General features: G+C 47.3%; 6 protein-coding genes across 6 annotated transcripts; 2 read left to right on the top strand and 4 right to left on the bottom strand.

The window, feature by feature from the left end:
* Positions 1–262: 262 nt before the first annotated feature.
* Positions 263–3,034, bottom strand: N7455_001143 (beta-glucosidase; the record flags this gene model as incomplete). The annotated part of the gene is made up of 3 exons (XM_040951518.2): positions 263–2,426; positions 2,507–2,826; positions 2,909–3,034. 3 exons carry the CDS (start codon positions 3,032–3,034, stop codon positions 263–265), a joined length of 2,610 nt encoding a protein of 869 aa, XP_040817914.2.
* Positions 3,035–3,953: 919 nt separating this feature from the next.
* On the top strand, positions 3,954–5,777 carry N7455_001142 (sugar porter family MFS transporter; the record flags this gene model as incomplete). The annotated part of the gene is made up of 6 exons (XM_040951485.2): positions 3,954–4,085; positions 4,151–4,431; positions 4,485–4,635; positions 4,703–4,979; positions 5,032–5,214; positions 5,278–5,777. 6 exons carry the CDS (start codon positions 3,954–3,956, stop codon positions 5,775–5,777), a joined length of 1,524 nt encoding a protein of 507 aa, XP_040818629.2.
* Positions 5,778–5,968: 191 nt separating this feature from the next.
* Positions 5,969–7,744, bottom strand: N7455_001141 (uncharacterized protein; the record flags this gene model as incomplete). The annotated part of the gene is made up of 2 exons (XM_040951026.2): positions 5,969–6,129; positions 6,217–7,744. The coding sequence occupies 2 exons, from the start codon at positions 7,742–7,744 to the stop codon at positions 5,969–5,971; spliced, it is 1,689 nt and encodes a 562-aa protein (XP_040818423.2).
* A 1,031-nt stretch (positions 7,745–8,775) lies between these two features.
* On the top strand, positions 8,776–9,759 carry N7455_001140 (alpha/beta hydrolase; the record flags this gene model as incomplete). The annotated part of the gene is made up of 1 exon (XM_040951291.2): positions 8,776–9,759. The coding sequence occupies one exon, from the start codon at positions 8,776–8,778 to the stop codon at positions 9,757–9,759; it is 984 nt and encodes a 327-aa protein (XP_040817678.2).
* Positions 9,760–10,208: 449 nt separating this feature from the next.
* On the bottom strand, positions 10,209–11,473 carry N7455_001139 (heme peroxidase; the record flags this gene model as incomplete). Its single annotated transcript, XM_065603947.1, has 4 exons — positions 10,209–10,457; positions 10,541–10,616; positions 10,676–11,322; positions 11,354–11,473. 4 exons carry the CDS (start codon positions 11,471–11,473, stop codon positions 10,209–10,211), a joined length of 1,092 nt encoding a protein of 363 aa, XP_065462438.1.
* A 1,411-nt stretch (positions 11,474–12,884) lies between these two features.
* N7455_001138 (fungal specific transcription factor domain-containing protein) lies at positions 12,885–14,902 on the bottom strand (the record flags this gene model as incomplete). The annotated part of the gene is made up of 4 exons (XM_040951542.2): positions 12,885–13,872; positions 13,919–14,056; positions 14,108–14,658; positions 14,711–14,902. The coding sequence occupies 4 exons, from the start codon at positions 14,900–14,902 to the stop codon at positions 12,885–12,887; spliced, it is 1,869 nt and encodes a 622-aa protein (XP_040817855.2).
* Positions 14,903–15,015: the final 113 nt, after the last annotated feature.

Raw genomic sequence — 15,015 nt, 5'->3', positions numbered from 1 at the left:
ATCCTCGTTGCTCACTGAGTGACTCTGGACTGACACTCTGCAGCTATCTAAAATTAATTTTTTTTTAGAAATTTCTTTCACTAGCCGTTCTCTTTCTAACCAGCACATTTTTCCTGTTTGGGAAGCATCATCATATCCCATATCAGATGCCTGGCTTCGAGTACTTGCTTCAATTGGGATGAAGGGCTCATAGAGTCAGTACGCAACTACTTAAACTGCAACCACTTGATTTGATTTTGATTGATTGGGATTGCCCGGTTGTTTATTCATACTCCCGGCTCGACCACGTGTGGTTTTCGACCTTGATCTCTAAACTCGTCTTCATCGCATCCTTGACCCCGTTCCCAAGACCGAACGCATACCCCCCCTCGTCCAGCACCCATTTACCCCCAATCCAGTGAGCAGCATCCCGCTTTCGAACTTGAACATGGATAGTTATCTCTTCATTCGGCCTGAGCAATGGCGTTTTGTCAAAGCCGACGAGAAGAGTCTTCTCTATTTGGCCTGTGGGCCAGTTGTAAATTTGTACAACTTCTTGGCCATCAACCGTACCTATGTTCTTAACCTGCACCTCGACTGACCAGTAGATCCCCATGTCATCAACATTGGTGGGTTTGCTTGAGAATATAGTGTAACTCAGGCCATAGCCAAACCACCAAAGAGGCAGCACATCCGGATGGTGATTATACCATCTATAGCCGACTTGGGTATCTTCTTTATATTTGACAACTTCATCAATACCTGGCCATGTTTCCTTGTTCCAATAGAATGGAAGGTCTGTATAACGCCGTGGCCATGTGACTGGGAGTCTTCCGGAGGGGTTGGTGTTTCCAAGTAAAACATCTGCCAGAGCATTTCCAGCTTCTTGACCTCCATACCACGCTTGAAGGAAAGTTGATGCTTTGTCAATCCATGGAAGCTCCACGGGCGACCCTGATTGATTGACGAATATGAGGCTTTCGGGACGTTCCACGCTCGATATGAGAGCTTCGACCAATTTGTCTTGGCTCCCTGGCAAAGCCATACTCTTTCTATCATACCCTTCGCTTTCCCATTCTTCGTTAAGTCCCAGCACGACTATGGTCACTGCGCTTTCGTTGGCTAGTGCGACAGCCTCAGAAATTAGTTTATCGGCGCTTGGGATCTGCTGGAGATACCCGATGCGGACAGAAGGATGAGCAGCAAAGACGTGATTTGCATCAGCGCTCGATGCATTGGCAGAAAATTCGCAGATATTGACCCAAGCCTCCACCTGCACTGTATAAGCTTTGCCGGCAACCAGAAGCTTACTGGCTGACACTTCAGCGCTGCCAAAGGCATAGAAAGTCTCTCCAAGTTCCGTCCAGTGTGAATTGTCGATAACAAGCTGTCCATCTATGAATAGCCTTGACCCTCCAACACTGCTCAAGCTAAACGAATGTTCTCCGGTAGCCGTGGGGACCAAATTGGATGTCACGCGGTAGGAATATGGCGGGACAGGATCAACCTGGAAATCGACAGGGCAGCTATCGGAAACATCGATATTGGAGCTATTGCGGTATTGTGTCTCCACAACAGGCCCCGTGAAATCGTTTGTAGCAAAATACTCAACGCGAACAAGAGGGTTGTTGTCTGACTCCATCGACGTGTTTATCCCCCACTGGTCATTGGAAAACAAAGGAAGCCATTTTTGCGAGTAAGCACCGAGAGCATACTTGACCGTGACATCAATCTCATGCTTAGCGACAACAGTCTTGAAAGACTCCATCGGTTGACTCAGATACTGAGGATTCATGCTTGCTGAGCCACCACCACCGGGAGTTCCATTCAGCGCATTGGGCCCAATAAAAGCAATCTGTTTTCTGTGAATATTATTGGCTTGCAGCGGCAGTGTTTGCTTTGTATTCTTGAGAAGGACGATCCCGCTGGCAGCAACCTCTCGCATCAGTTGTATGTCCTCGGGGGCTGTGGAGGACACTTCTTGACTATCTCGTGTCCGATCTACCTCTTCCGAACTCAGGCCCAGCAAATCAAACTTGTCGGCCAAAGCCAAGATTCGTACAACTGAAGCGTTGAATGCAGCCAAAAGATCATTGCTCGGAGCAGACTTGATCGCCTGCAGTAATTTTTCTCCGCGCCTTTCAGGCGGGCCTGGCATTTCTAGGTCGAGACCAGCGAGCAGACTTTCAACTGTTGAATTGGTCCCACCCCAATCGCTCATGACCAGGCCTTTGTAGCCCCATTCATTCCGAAGAATATCCTTGGTTATGGGCATATTGCTGTCCATGTGTTGGCCATTCACTTTATTGTAAGATGTCATGATACACTTGGGCGGCGAGGACATCCTCACAATCATCTCAAATGGTCGAAGATAAATTTCTCGAAGTGCCGTCTCAGAGATCTTAGCATCGATGCTGAATCTAAGATGTTCTTGCTCATTCGCGACGCTGTGTTTTATCGTTGGCAAGATTTTCCTCACGCAAGGAATGTTTATCCTTCCAGAGAACGCCCTTTAGGATTTACTTACAAATGTTTCGCAGTCGCTGCAACCTCACCGGTCTCTTGTACTCCATTCACGTATTGCTCGGCAAGCTTTCCGCTCAGCAAGGGGTCTTCGCCAAAGCACTCAAAGTTACGTCCACCCAAAGGGTTCCTGGCGCAACATATTGTTGGAGCCAGGAGAACGTGGGCAGATTTCGTCTTGACTTCACGACAAAGCAAGCGACCTAGCTTGTGGATTTGAGCTCGTGACCATGTCGCCCCTTGACAAACCGGTCCGGGTATAAACGCAGCTTTGGGGCCATCGACGGCGAACTTGCCACGTGCGCCCGATGGTCCATCAGTTGTCTGTATTTTGTCTCAGCCATCTGTTAAATCCGGTGTGCTTGATGGAGGTTGTTGCAACGAACGCATGATCAAATATCATTACCTTGATGGAGCCTATTCCCAGTCTTGAAATAGATGGAACATGCCACATATCAACGCCTGACAATAATAGGATCTTTTCTTCGAGTGTCAGGGCTTCCACCATAGTATCAATATCCCTGGTCGCCATTTTGAATGCTGGAATCGAGACAAGAAGAGATAATTCACCAGAGAGAGAAACTGCGTTTTTTTTGTAGCATTGGCGGTCGTTTATGACCCCGTTCATTCAGCTAGTGACAGCATAGGTTGTCTACAGGTACATTAGCGGTTCAAACAAGCCCTATTTGGCCGTTTGGGGAACCAATCAAATGGTACCGATGCAAATTAATCTGTACGTAAAGCCATATCGTTTGAGCGATGTTGGGGAAGGATAGCGAAGCTCCGATCAAATCACCGTGTCGTATTTGCTTATCTGAATCATTAAAAAAGAACCTTGAGACATTTTTAAATTACGATCTGACTCCCATACTCTGACAATCTCGGGAAGCAAGCCTCTTGTGGTAAAATGCCGGAATAGGAAGAAATAAACTCAGCCCATCTTATCTCACAGTCGGGATCTAGCCTTATAGCGTATAACTGACCCTTTACAAAGTGCTGTTTATTACTATATAGGGTATTACTGTCCCTCCCACTGAACGCTCGACAGCTCTTTGTCTTGAGTCCAAAGCTTATCCATCCCATCAGATGTCCGTGGCGTCTAGGGACTAGTTTACTCTAGTGTTAGCCGTATGCCAGGATGGGCTTAGGGTAAACCTACCAACTCACATAGATAGAAAAGCAACTTCTAATGGTTTTCTGTATATTACTAGGCGGGGTATCCCCATTGCGCTCACGATAAGACAACTGCAGCTTCATAATTTAGCCTTTCCATCGACTGTAAGATTTGGATACGAGGGGATCAACTGTCCAATTGGGCTTCAAATTCCTTTAAATATCTACACTTTCTACCGACAGAATATTAGGGGAGGACCGTTATTTGATTCTTCTACCTTTATCTATAACTCAATTTGTGCCATCTTCTTTCCTTGAGACCCGAAGACTTGCCTAAAATGGAGCCATCAAGTGGAAGTCCATCCCCACGAACAACCAAGGAGGATGGGGATTCTTTGTATCTTCTCTTTATGATCTGCTTCGTCGCAACGGCGAATTCCGCAACCCAGGGTTATGACTCGTCCATGATGGTAATAACAAATTCCCTAGGTAGTTACAAACTATGCTTGTGAATATTGTGCTAATGGCTTGGTAGAATGGCCTGCAAATATTACCCTCATATACCGAGTATTTTAGGCTTAGTACAACAACGCTTGCGCTCAATGTTGCCATTGTGTTCGTGGGATCGGTGATAGCCATGCCTATTGCTGGCCCAATCATCGATAATTGGGGACGAAGATGGGGCATCGCTATTACAGCAATTCTGGCAATGGCAGGAGCTGCCATCCAGGGGGCTGCAGTCCACGAGGTCATGTTCTGCTGCGGTAGACTCCTCGTGGGAGTCTCTGTCACTACGGGCGCCACTGCTGCACCAACGTACGCTGCAATCTGATTTCACTTTTGTGATTACACTTGCTAAATCCTTCCAGATATATTTCAGAAATCGCACCACCCAAGTATCGCGTCATGCTAACTGGTTTATATGGCTGCTCATGGTATGTTGGCAGTCTTATGGCTGCAGGTATCACATATGGAAGTCAATACATCGAAAGCACGTGGTCTTGGCGTCTTCCGTCTCTGGTAAGTACATATTTGGCCCATTGTCTCAAAAGCTAGATTTCGAAGCTCTATTCTAATAAGTGATAAGCTGCAATTTATCCCCTCGATATGCTGCCTTATCCCACTACCATTCATCCCTGAAAGCCCGCGATGGCTCATTTACAAAGACCGTCATGATGAAGCGAAGGCCATTCTCATCAGGTATCATGGCAATGGAGATCCAGATTCTACGCTTGTCGACATTGAGTACACCGAGATATGCCAAACATTGGAGCATGAGAAATGTATGCAGAAGACGAATCTCAAGGCTCTAGTTCAAACTCGCCCCAATCGATGGAGAATAGCTGTCGTTGCGGCCACTGGTTGTACGTTGTTAGCCCGCAACTTGAGATTACTCTTATTGACTTGATTTCTCAGTTTTCTGTCAAGTGAGTGGCAACAACATCATTACTTACTACCTTAGCAGCGTCCTCGATGCTGCAGGTATTCAGGATACGAAAACCCAGCTCGGTATAAACATTGGAATGAGCGTTTTCAACCTTTTCACCTCCGCTGCCGGTGCCTGGGCAGCCGATAAAATTGGACGTCGCAGAGGCTTTTGTGAGTCACATATTCTTCCTCTTAGAATGTAATAGAAAGCGTCAGTAACTAATCGTGCGCTAGTGGGCTCTACCGTCGTCATGTCTTTACTACTCATAATCGTCGCTATTATCACAAAAGAATTTGGAAATAACCCAACAGTTTCTTCCTCCGCTGCTGAAGTGGCCATGATATTCCTCTTTTTTGGTGCTTATTCTCTTGTGTGGACACCACTTGCGACGCTGTACCCCGTCGAGGTGTTATCATACTCGATGCGTGCAAATGGTATTTCGTTCTTCAGCGCTGTCTGTTACGCCACAGCATTCCTCAATACATTCGCAATCCCATATGCTATGAATTGGTCCGCTTGGGGATTTTACCTCATCACATCCTTCTGGAATCTATCGGTGGAGGTCCCTATCATGTACTTTTATTTCCCAGCAACTGAGAATAAGACGCTGGAGGAGATTGATATAATCTTTGAGGGCGTGAGACACACGGAGACTACAATGACAGTTCGTGACATCCTTCAAGGGGGAAAACACGCCGAAGGAGGTATCAAAGTTGTGGAGGAGGAGGGTTAGGTCTGCGGCAGCAATTACTTCTGCCCTGGGAACAATGCCATGTTGTGGCTTAATCCTGTGAGAAACCCTTCAGAACAAGGTAGAAATATAATTTGGTCACGACTTAATTTACACCAGCTGGATTAATCATGCTTATACTCAAACCAATGTGTCGGAAATCCCCTGATTATGGGAAGGATTATGGGGAACGATCACCTTCCAAAAGAACATCCCAGGTGGTTAATAATATATTGAATCGGTGCTGCACGATATGTGTCTGGCGTGGGGAACGAAAGCTCAGTGGTGTTGGCATCGAATGTCATCTGCTGCGGGTTTGAAAGGGAATATGAAGGCCAGTGAGACTGGTTCGTAACTATGAAACACGAACCAGTTAACCTCAATCGACATGATAATAAAGAATTCGAACACAGCCGATATAAAGTAACGAATTGAAACTTACCACCAGCGCCGTTGGGATCTCCATCAACAATAAAGTTGACCCAATACCTTGACATGATATTCGACAGTTCTTTATAACTTGTGGGCGTATTGGCAAATGGTGATTCCGCATATCCAAGACCCAGAATGTTGTAGAACATGAATGACACCTCGGTGAAATGAGCTGCTCCAGCTGATAGCGGCATTCCATTGGGCCTCACGTTGAACAGGTAGTTCCAATTGGGGACGTTGTGTTGGGCCAATATTTGGCTGGTCAACCGGCGAGGCGCATGCCAAATCAGGTCTGTGATAAAGGCCGAAATGCGTTTGTACTGGAAGCCCAGTGCTGCAGATGGTCGGCCTTCTAATGTTGATGGGATTCCAATGGCGGGAATATTTGGGTATAGTGCCGCAATACCGCGCACAGTGGCGTTATCAGAGGTCCGTTCTCTCACTTGGGCATAAAAATCTTCGTTCGTGTTGACACCCGTGATGGAGAAAATTGTGGCTTCATCATTGTTCTGCCCATGCAATACTGGCACTTTGATGAACCGTCCAGCGACAAGCGCCTCACGAGCATTCTCCCGAATAAAGTCTCCGTCGATTTCCATACCCCAAGATGGGATTGAGGTTGCCACACTGCTGTTGAAAACGGCGAAGAGTGACTCGACAGGCACGGTCCGAAGACACGCCAGTGTATCAGCTGATCTGCTGCAATTGGTGGACCGGAGAATGTTGTGGTAGTAGACATCCCATTCCTTTGGAGTGTTGTATCGGTATGGATTAATAGGACCTCCACTTTGTAGCATGACTCCTCGGAAGAGACCCTGGTCTTGACCGCCGTATGCAACCAATTGGGCTCCTGTGCTTTCTGCTCCCGCACTCTCGCCCCAGATAGTCACCATGGAAGGATCTCCACCAAACGCGGCAATGTTTTCTTGGATCCAACGAAGCGCCAAATGCTGATCTTTATAGCCAAGGTTTCCAACGCCGGAATCCACGACAGCCGAGCCAAACATGAAGCCAAACAGTTGCATCCGATACTGGATATTGACACCAATGAACGGCTTGCCTGCAGCGACGGACTGTTGGACAAGGAAGGTCATGTTGTAGTTGGGGTCCTGGTTTGACCCTGTTGTGTGGCCTCCGCCGTGGATCCATACACCCACGGGCAGTTTGTCGCCTGACTTGATGCCGCTCGGTCGTACCACATTGAGATTCAGGCAGTCCTCCGAATATGGTATTTCGGGAAACTGGGGTGCCCCGATGTTGTAACAGGCCGAGGCGAAGGTAGTGGCATCAGCACTTCCGTCCCATGATGTGTTGAGAGAGACCGGGTTGCGGAGGCGTAGATCGCCCACTGGCGGCTGAGCATAGGGAATTCCTAGAAAGAAGTCTTGGTCATACTCAGCGTTGTAGCGACCAGTGTATGTTCCGTTTTTGACGATGGCAGTGGGATCTGCGTGTTGTCTGGCTGTCAATGGGCTTGCCGTTGTAAGATGGCAAAGCACCGCTCCAAGGAGCCCAAGCTCCAGAGTAAACAGCAACATCGGGGATTGAGCGCAAGGGCGTAAGCTGGAGTACCGAGATTGATGAATTCAAGTAGATAATTGACAAGTGGTCTACTACAACGAGATGTTCACACATATATATGCGTTTGTAGGTATAGGGATATATCTATCTATGAATCTGCCAAGTTGCCAAGGTCTATCGGAGAATAATCGGGTATATCCTGTTGCCAATGCCAAGCAGGTCGCCAAGGATGTTTCAGGCTGTTCGTGGAGGAAGAGGAGAGACAATGAGAATATAACGAAGGCCATGGTTAGAATACATAAAATTGCCGACAATGAGGACCGCCAACTATCCTTTTATAGGAAGGCTTGAAGAACATTAACTATAGGGGAAAGGTTGATAATGTGCCACTCCATAACCCCTATATAATGTAGGCGAGATGATTTTATATTGATTGAGATCACAATCAATACTTCGCGCAGTTGCTTGGCAAACGTTCTGAAATGTAAGAATGGCAATAAATAGCACGATATATCCGATTGGTAATGATCATGGAGTGCACAGCCTAGAATGGGTGACAAGACTGTCGATCAGAGACCAAATTAGCCTGCAGAAAGGGATCGACCAACGTTAAACTATGGATCTGCAGATTGATGACATTTCTTATATAATTGGTCAGTTATGGGGAGATTGGGGAAATGAGCGGCCATCTGCATTGGCGCGGCCTGCACTAGTTGTTTTTGGTTATAATACCGCAGCATAGATGCCTACTCACATGGAGTGGCGCTGACGCGGCCTATATTGAGTATTCTTTCCAAGGCAATATACTTTGCTTACTTACATGTCGTTATCGTCCACGGGGGTCTGACCTTAAGCCCGGAGTCCGTATGGTCATCATGATCCAACATCAAATGATCTTCGTGACTTAACCATGAGGAGGAAATGCTAGAACAGGTAAAAGTCGCTATATAAGGTGTAACCGAGTCTTCCCTATCCCTCTCCATTGCAACATTAGTCACGAGTTGACTATCAATCTTTTACCCAGTCTCCCTCACCTACTGCATTAGCCATGCATTTTTCCAAGAACATTTTCCCGTGTCTTCTTCTCTCTGCGCTCACAAAGGCTGCCAATCTGCGACCTCAATGGGTGCACTTTGACAGCAATGGCATCTCTTTGGCGGCTCATCTTTACGTCCCACCGACCAACTCGACATTGAATACATCCCGTCCCGCCATTGTGGTTGGACATCCGCACGGCGGCGTAAAAGAGCAGACCTCTGGCCTGTATGCCCGACAGATTGCTGAGCGGACCGGCTTCGTCACCCTCGCTTTCGACGCTGCCTACCAAGGTGAAAGTGGTGGCTTGCCGCGGTACCTCGAGAACCCCTATCAGCGCGCCGATGATGTCCGAAACGCCGTGACATACCTCTCAACCTTGGAAATCGTAGACCCCAACCGGATCGGAGCATTGGGAGTTTGCGCATCTGGAGGCTATGTGCCATTTGCTGCTCAGACCGACAAGCGCATCAAGGCGGTGGCCACTGTCAGCGGCATCGACCTAGGAACTCTATACTCCGAAGGATTCGGGAAATATGGTGGCCCGATGCAAGATGGGCTTCGAGACCAGCTACTGGAGGCGGGACGCCAGCGCATTCGGGAAGAGGAGACCGGGAAGACGAATCTGACCCGGATCTTCCCACAGACTGCAGCGGATGTCAGACCCGACATGCCAGTGTTTTATCAACAATCATACGATTACTACCAGACCCCAAGGGGGCATGTTGAAACAGCACCAAACTGGCACCTTTGGCGCAGTCTTGACTTAATCGCTACATACCGTTCTTACGCATACCTGCAACTTATATCTCCCCGTCCGTTGTTGATGATTGCTGGCTCGGATGCCGATACGCTCTACTTCTCCCAAGTTGCAATTAAGCAGGCCCAGGAACCAAAGGAACTTTATATTATTCCCGGGCTTTCGCACATTGACCTATACGATCACACAAATCGGAGCGCACCGAAGCTGGCGGAGTTCTTCCGCACACATCTGTGATAGCGGCCATGTGAGCGTCTCTTGCTGTGTATGTATTGAAATACCTCTGACGTGGACAATGTAACATGACGGAGGTATTGTGGGATTGGATGTCAGCATGTCGACTAGATTGTAAAGCCTGTATAGTGGCAATGTTTTCGATTCGTGTCGCAATACACGACTTGCGCCGAGGTGTATCAGAAATCAAGCTCCATGGCGTACGAGAAATTACTCCAGGTTGTCCTACCTCTTACCACTTTCGAATATTGTTCATACATACTCCACTGTAATATGTTTCCACCTATTTTTGATGTTGTTCGCCGGCCTTCTCGCTAACCTACGCTACTGTTCACACTGATTAAACATTGAGCCCTTCGATGATAAAATAACAATTTTATAATCGGTACACTTCTGAGCTTTCTAACTCCAAAGAACCTGCTTTTGTTTCCCCCTCTTTTCGAAGACATCATTCATATCACCAATATGAATATGCAAAGTAAAACACAGAATATCATGTACCCGGATTCACTTGACGACAATGGGACGGCAGATGAAGAAGGAGATGGTGATGAGGATGTCAAGGAAAAGGAGGTCACAGCATCAGGTAGTACCTTGGTACAATCGGTAAGTCGGTTGATGTTATTGACACCAAGAAGGCTAAGGCGCACATATGCCGCCGAGTACTCTCGGTTCCAGACCGTCTGACCGAAGGTGACATCCTAGAAGAGTATCATGTCATGTTAGTATTCGAAAGAGGCATTGAGTTTGGATGAAACTTGGGAGTTGAGAAACAGAAACTAACCGTGAATGCCTCAAAACGTGAGGAGGTGCCGTCAGCTAGAGAAAGGGCTTCATCGCTTGGCAGCCGGAAAACGCCCCTGGAACATTGTATAAAATCAGTTTCTAAAGCTGGCGATGCTTTCATTGGTAACCTTACGAAGGGGTTTCAGGCAATGCCATCTCGCGGTAGAAATTCATATCCCAAACTCCTGGCGTAGAATCGAGTGTCTGGCCTGCCTTCGAAGGATCGACAAATAATTGCTGAGCCACAGTGTGCGCTCCGAGTAAAGCTGCGAGATCGCGGGCTGTGAAGGTCTTGTTTTGAAAGAGCTCAATGAGAAATGTTGCATCCGTAGCGTTGTTGCTTGGTATAAGACCCATGGGGTTCGCTTCTCGGCGATCACGGCGTCCTATCAAAGTCAGCAACCTAGGACCCAGAGGGCAGGTTACAGTAGCGACGTTGTGCATGAACTGCACCAAGTCAGCGGCAGTTACACCATGTTTTGAATATTTATCCAAGAGCTGCAATGCCTTAGTTCGAATCTCTTGTAGACCATTGTTCTCTGGTCGATTGATCTCATCCGAGCTTAGTAGCAAGCTGCCATCAGCACCACCAGCGCCACTGTTTCTGGACCATGCCCCAGCATCATGAAACCCAAGTCTCACAGAGGCTCGAGCAAGGCTGTTGCACGTCCCATTTCCATTACGAAATGACTTGACCAATTCTTGTTGTACAAAGTCCCAGACGCAACATGAATCAGCCTGACAGAGGGCAGTTCCTAGGTCGCCAGGGCGATTATAGCTCTATCCACAGTTAAATTGAGTGTACACATACTAAGGGTAGAAAAGGGCGAACCTTTTGGTCTTGGTTCTCGCATGATCCAGCACCTGTGATACATTCTCGAACTTGCCTACCAACCGCAGTCGTAGCACCGTCTATCAAATCTCCAATCATCTCACTTGTCCCAGTTGTAGATTGCCGGCTCCTTATATCATTCAGGAGTATGTCCATTCCAGGAAAGCCCGAGACAACCACGATGGATAAGAAGAACAACGTTGTATACTTCATGGTATCTCGTTGAGTACGTAGATGCCCAATACTTGAAATTAAGGAATATCCGGAAAACAACAAAAGTTCTCTAAATACCATCGATCGTACGATAGCATAGCAAGCACAAAAATGCACCAAAAAATAAACGACGAGGAAAAAGATACACCCATCACCAATATCAAAGGCCTGTTGCCTGGAAGCCTGAAAAATTCTTGGCAATGACAGACCCACCGATCCAATCTAACGCTTTGAGTTACCTGTAGTAAACCACAACATTGAAGTGGCTGGAGCGTACAGGTACGTATCTCCGACATATCATGACTATCATGAGGTAGGCACTACTACCTGTAGAAATTAGGTGGATCTCGATTCCCCAGAATCCACCAATGAGAAGTCAAGTGTCATCAATTCACTGCCAAGGTTCCTTGGCGCCGTCCGAAGAAACGCACGCTTCATTGGTCCCCACTAATGTGGGGTTTCGGCCGAACAACGTTAATTGGTCAATATGAAGCTACAAGTGTACTAACCTTGGAACCCTTCGAAGGATCATTCGAAGGTTTGGTTCCATAGTTCCAAGTCTGAGGGCGCAAGGTATCACAATCGGGGTGTAGGTAGGTAACTTTATGATTTGCGTACCCCTTTGATCCACCGCCACTAAAGCAAGGATAGAAATATGCCAAGAGCAGCTGTGAATACATATGATCCTTGGCACTACGACTGTTGGTAAACCTGGTGACTTAGGCAAAACAGCAATCAAGGATGGTGAACAGCGCTAACTATGTTATTTATAACGGTTGAAAATGATGCGCGGACATCCAATAGCTCGAGACACCGGGGTGTCATGGTCTCTATTTTCTTTTTTTTATGAAAAAACCAAAGGAAACTCGAGTCATCTGTCATAATGTCCGAAATAAGCAGTCTCATTTCCAATGTGCCAAAGCCACAGTGACAGATTATTAGATTGCCAGGTTGTTAAAGCCCAAAGAAAGAACCAGCTTGTGGAAATGGGCCGCATGGTTTGGCCCATTAAAAAAGCATCGTTCGGCTCCACAAGAGTAATTTCTTTCTGGGCCCAACAAGCAATAGTTCTCGTGGAGGGATAACAGAACGCGTTGTCCACGCGGTCCATCTAGAGTGCTCTGACCTTACGGGTAAGGTTGTGTCACCTCATGATGTAGCTGCCATGTGAGGCGCAAGTGTGAGCGACCACCCAGTATCAACATAGTACTGGTCAACACGCTCAAGTGCTTGTCAAGCTGCGGTTAGGTTTGACAAAGGTCGGAACGAAGCCAGTGCTTTCGATACAAGACCAACCTTATGGGAGCGAGGACCATCCTAAGTCGTTAGCCTGATCTAATTCCCGTACCCATGCTTCCATATTGAAGTGAGGCTGAGTGATATCTTCAAACATCACCGTGCTGTCAAACGGAAGGCCATCAGACAATGGAATGCCAGACCCAGAAGTATATGCAAGGATCTCCGAAGGCTGATCAGGAGATTCTGCGATGTGTGTCCCGCCGGAAAATGGCGCGTGCATGAACGAAGCCGCAGCGACGGGATTTGCCCCATACGCAGCAGCGCCTTGCAATTTTTGGTAACAAATTTTCAAAAGTCTTGATCCCGGCCCTGCTAAAGAGACTCTCTCCTGTGCCAGTTCAAGGCGATGAATGGCTTTCCGGATTGCACGAAGCATCCCATGTAGTATTCCCATATCTGCAGGTGGATATTCTAGAATTGTGACAGACAGAAATATACCGGCCCCAAGAGTGTAAATACAGAGAGCATAGATGCTAGAGTAACTGGTGGCCATGAGATCAAAAAGCTGTTCCTGCGCATCCAACGTGGCAAGAGCCGCTTGAGTTGCAGCGTGTCGACTAGAGACGTGCGTTCTGGCATGTGGCGTATGTAATGCCATGAGAAATGAGTTCGCGGCGGTCGATATTTGCTGACGTTGTTTGGGTATATGGGGGTAACTTGCGTCCCAGGACGTATCCGGATTCATCGGTCGGTGAACAGGTGGAAGATTGCTCAATAAAGATAGAATCCTATCGTGGGTGCTTTGAATCAAGGCATAATCTATGAAATTCTTCTTATGGGCACCCAGAGACATCATCTCATGAGCATGTTGAGAGATGGCGTATTGGAAAAGATGTGGCGTAAAAGATGAGGGAGGCTCATGCGGAGCTAAAGTCATTGGTATCCTGGTTGACGGGTCGGCCGGTATATCACAATCCAACGGCGGAGTGATTGTACAGTCACTGACGTTGATGGCGCGTGGTCGACCTAGAGAAAAGGCCATGTGGCTGCTCTTATTAGGATTGGTCTAGAGAAGAAAAAGAGAAGCCTCACCTGTCCCAGGAGAACAACTTGATCCATAGCCTGCGTTTGTACTCATCATACCACAGCTCAGTGAGCGTTTCCTCCAGTGTAGATCGTGGTGTTTGATAAACTTTGCTCTGCTGATGGAGGCCAAGATCTTGGGCTGTTCTGGTTGGGGTGAGAAAATCGCCTTCCTTTTTGGAATATGCAGGGACTGACCTGATTGCACTACCTAGTGCATGCCATGCTTCTCTTCCACGGCTGCAATTCTTCAACCACAATGCCCGCATAAGGTCATTTTGCACAGCAGTTATCGTAGGATCCAGCGTTCCCAGTATGCGCGCGATCTCGACTCCGCTTGTGGAGAAATTGCTAGAAAGATGATCACGCGCGTTGAAACTATCCACTCCTAAGGCACGGCTACAATTTGTGTCCGGCGACACGAACTGTAAAGACACAGCAAGAACGTGGAATATCAGTGCTGAGAAATGCAGAAGATCCGGTGATACATCGGCAACCTGGCCATGTTCTGTCGAGGAATCGTTGAGAGAACACCAAGAATTGTAAAGTTTCTCAAAATAATGTTGTTCCAATATAGCAAAGTACCAATTGGCTTCGGCAAAATAAATGTTGATAAGTTCTCGCATAACTAGTCGATGTGGTAACTTGGCGCAAATATTGCAGAGTTCTTGCCTTGCAGCCTCAGGGAGAGGAATGATGTGTTGGAAGTTTCCAGGCTGAAATTGTCTGTCGGCTTCGACCATCTGCTCCTAAAACTGTTAGCCTTTGAATTTACATCAAGTCATAAAACAAAAAGCTGACCTCGTGCACTTTTGACATATAGTTATCATCACCAGTGTAAGCATATCCGACTTGGTCCCTTAATCGGTAATCTCTACCTGTATCAAGTGCCGAAGACTGATCACCAATTGTTGAAGCCGGGGGGCTTTGCAATACAGCCATATGGCCCCCAGGGGTCACTACCCCAGCACTTGGATAATCATAATTACACATTGTGGGAACATTCCTTCCAATGCAATGATTGCATGGTCGTTCACGATCACACTACTTGCACGTTAGCAACTACCGCATATATATATTATGATCGTAGTAAACCTTTTGTTTCC

The sequence above is a fragment of the Penicillium solitum genome, assembly GCF_028829755.1.
Source record: "Penicillium solitum strain IBT 25940 chromosome Unknown utg000001l_segment0_segment0, whole genome shotgun sequence".
Classification (NCBI taxonomy): Eukaryota; Fungi; Ascomycota; class Eurotiomycetes; order Eurotiales; family Aspergillaceae; genus Penicillium; species Penicillium solitum.
The sequence above is the reverse complement of the archived record's forward strand: the minus strand, read 5'-3'. Positions and strand labels throughout refer to the sequence as shown.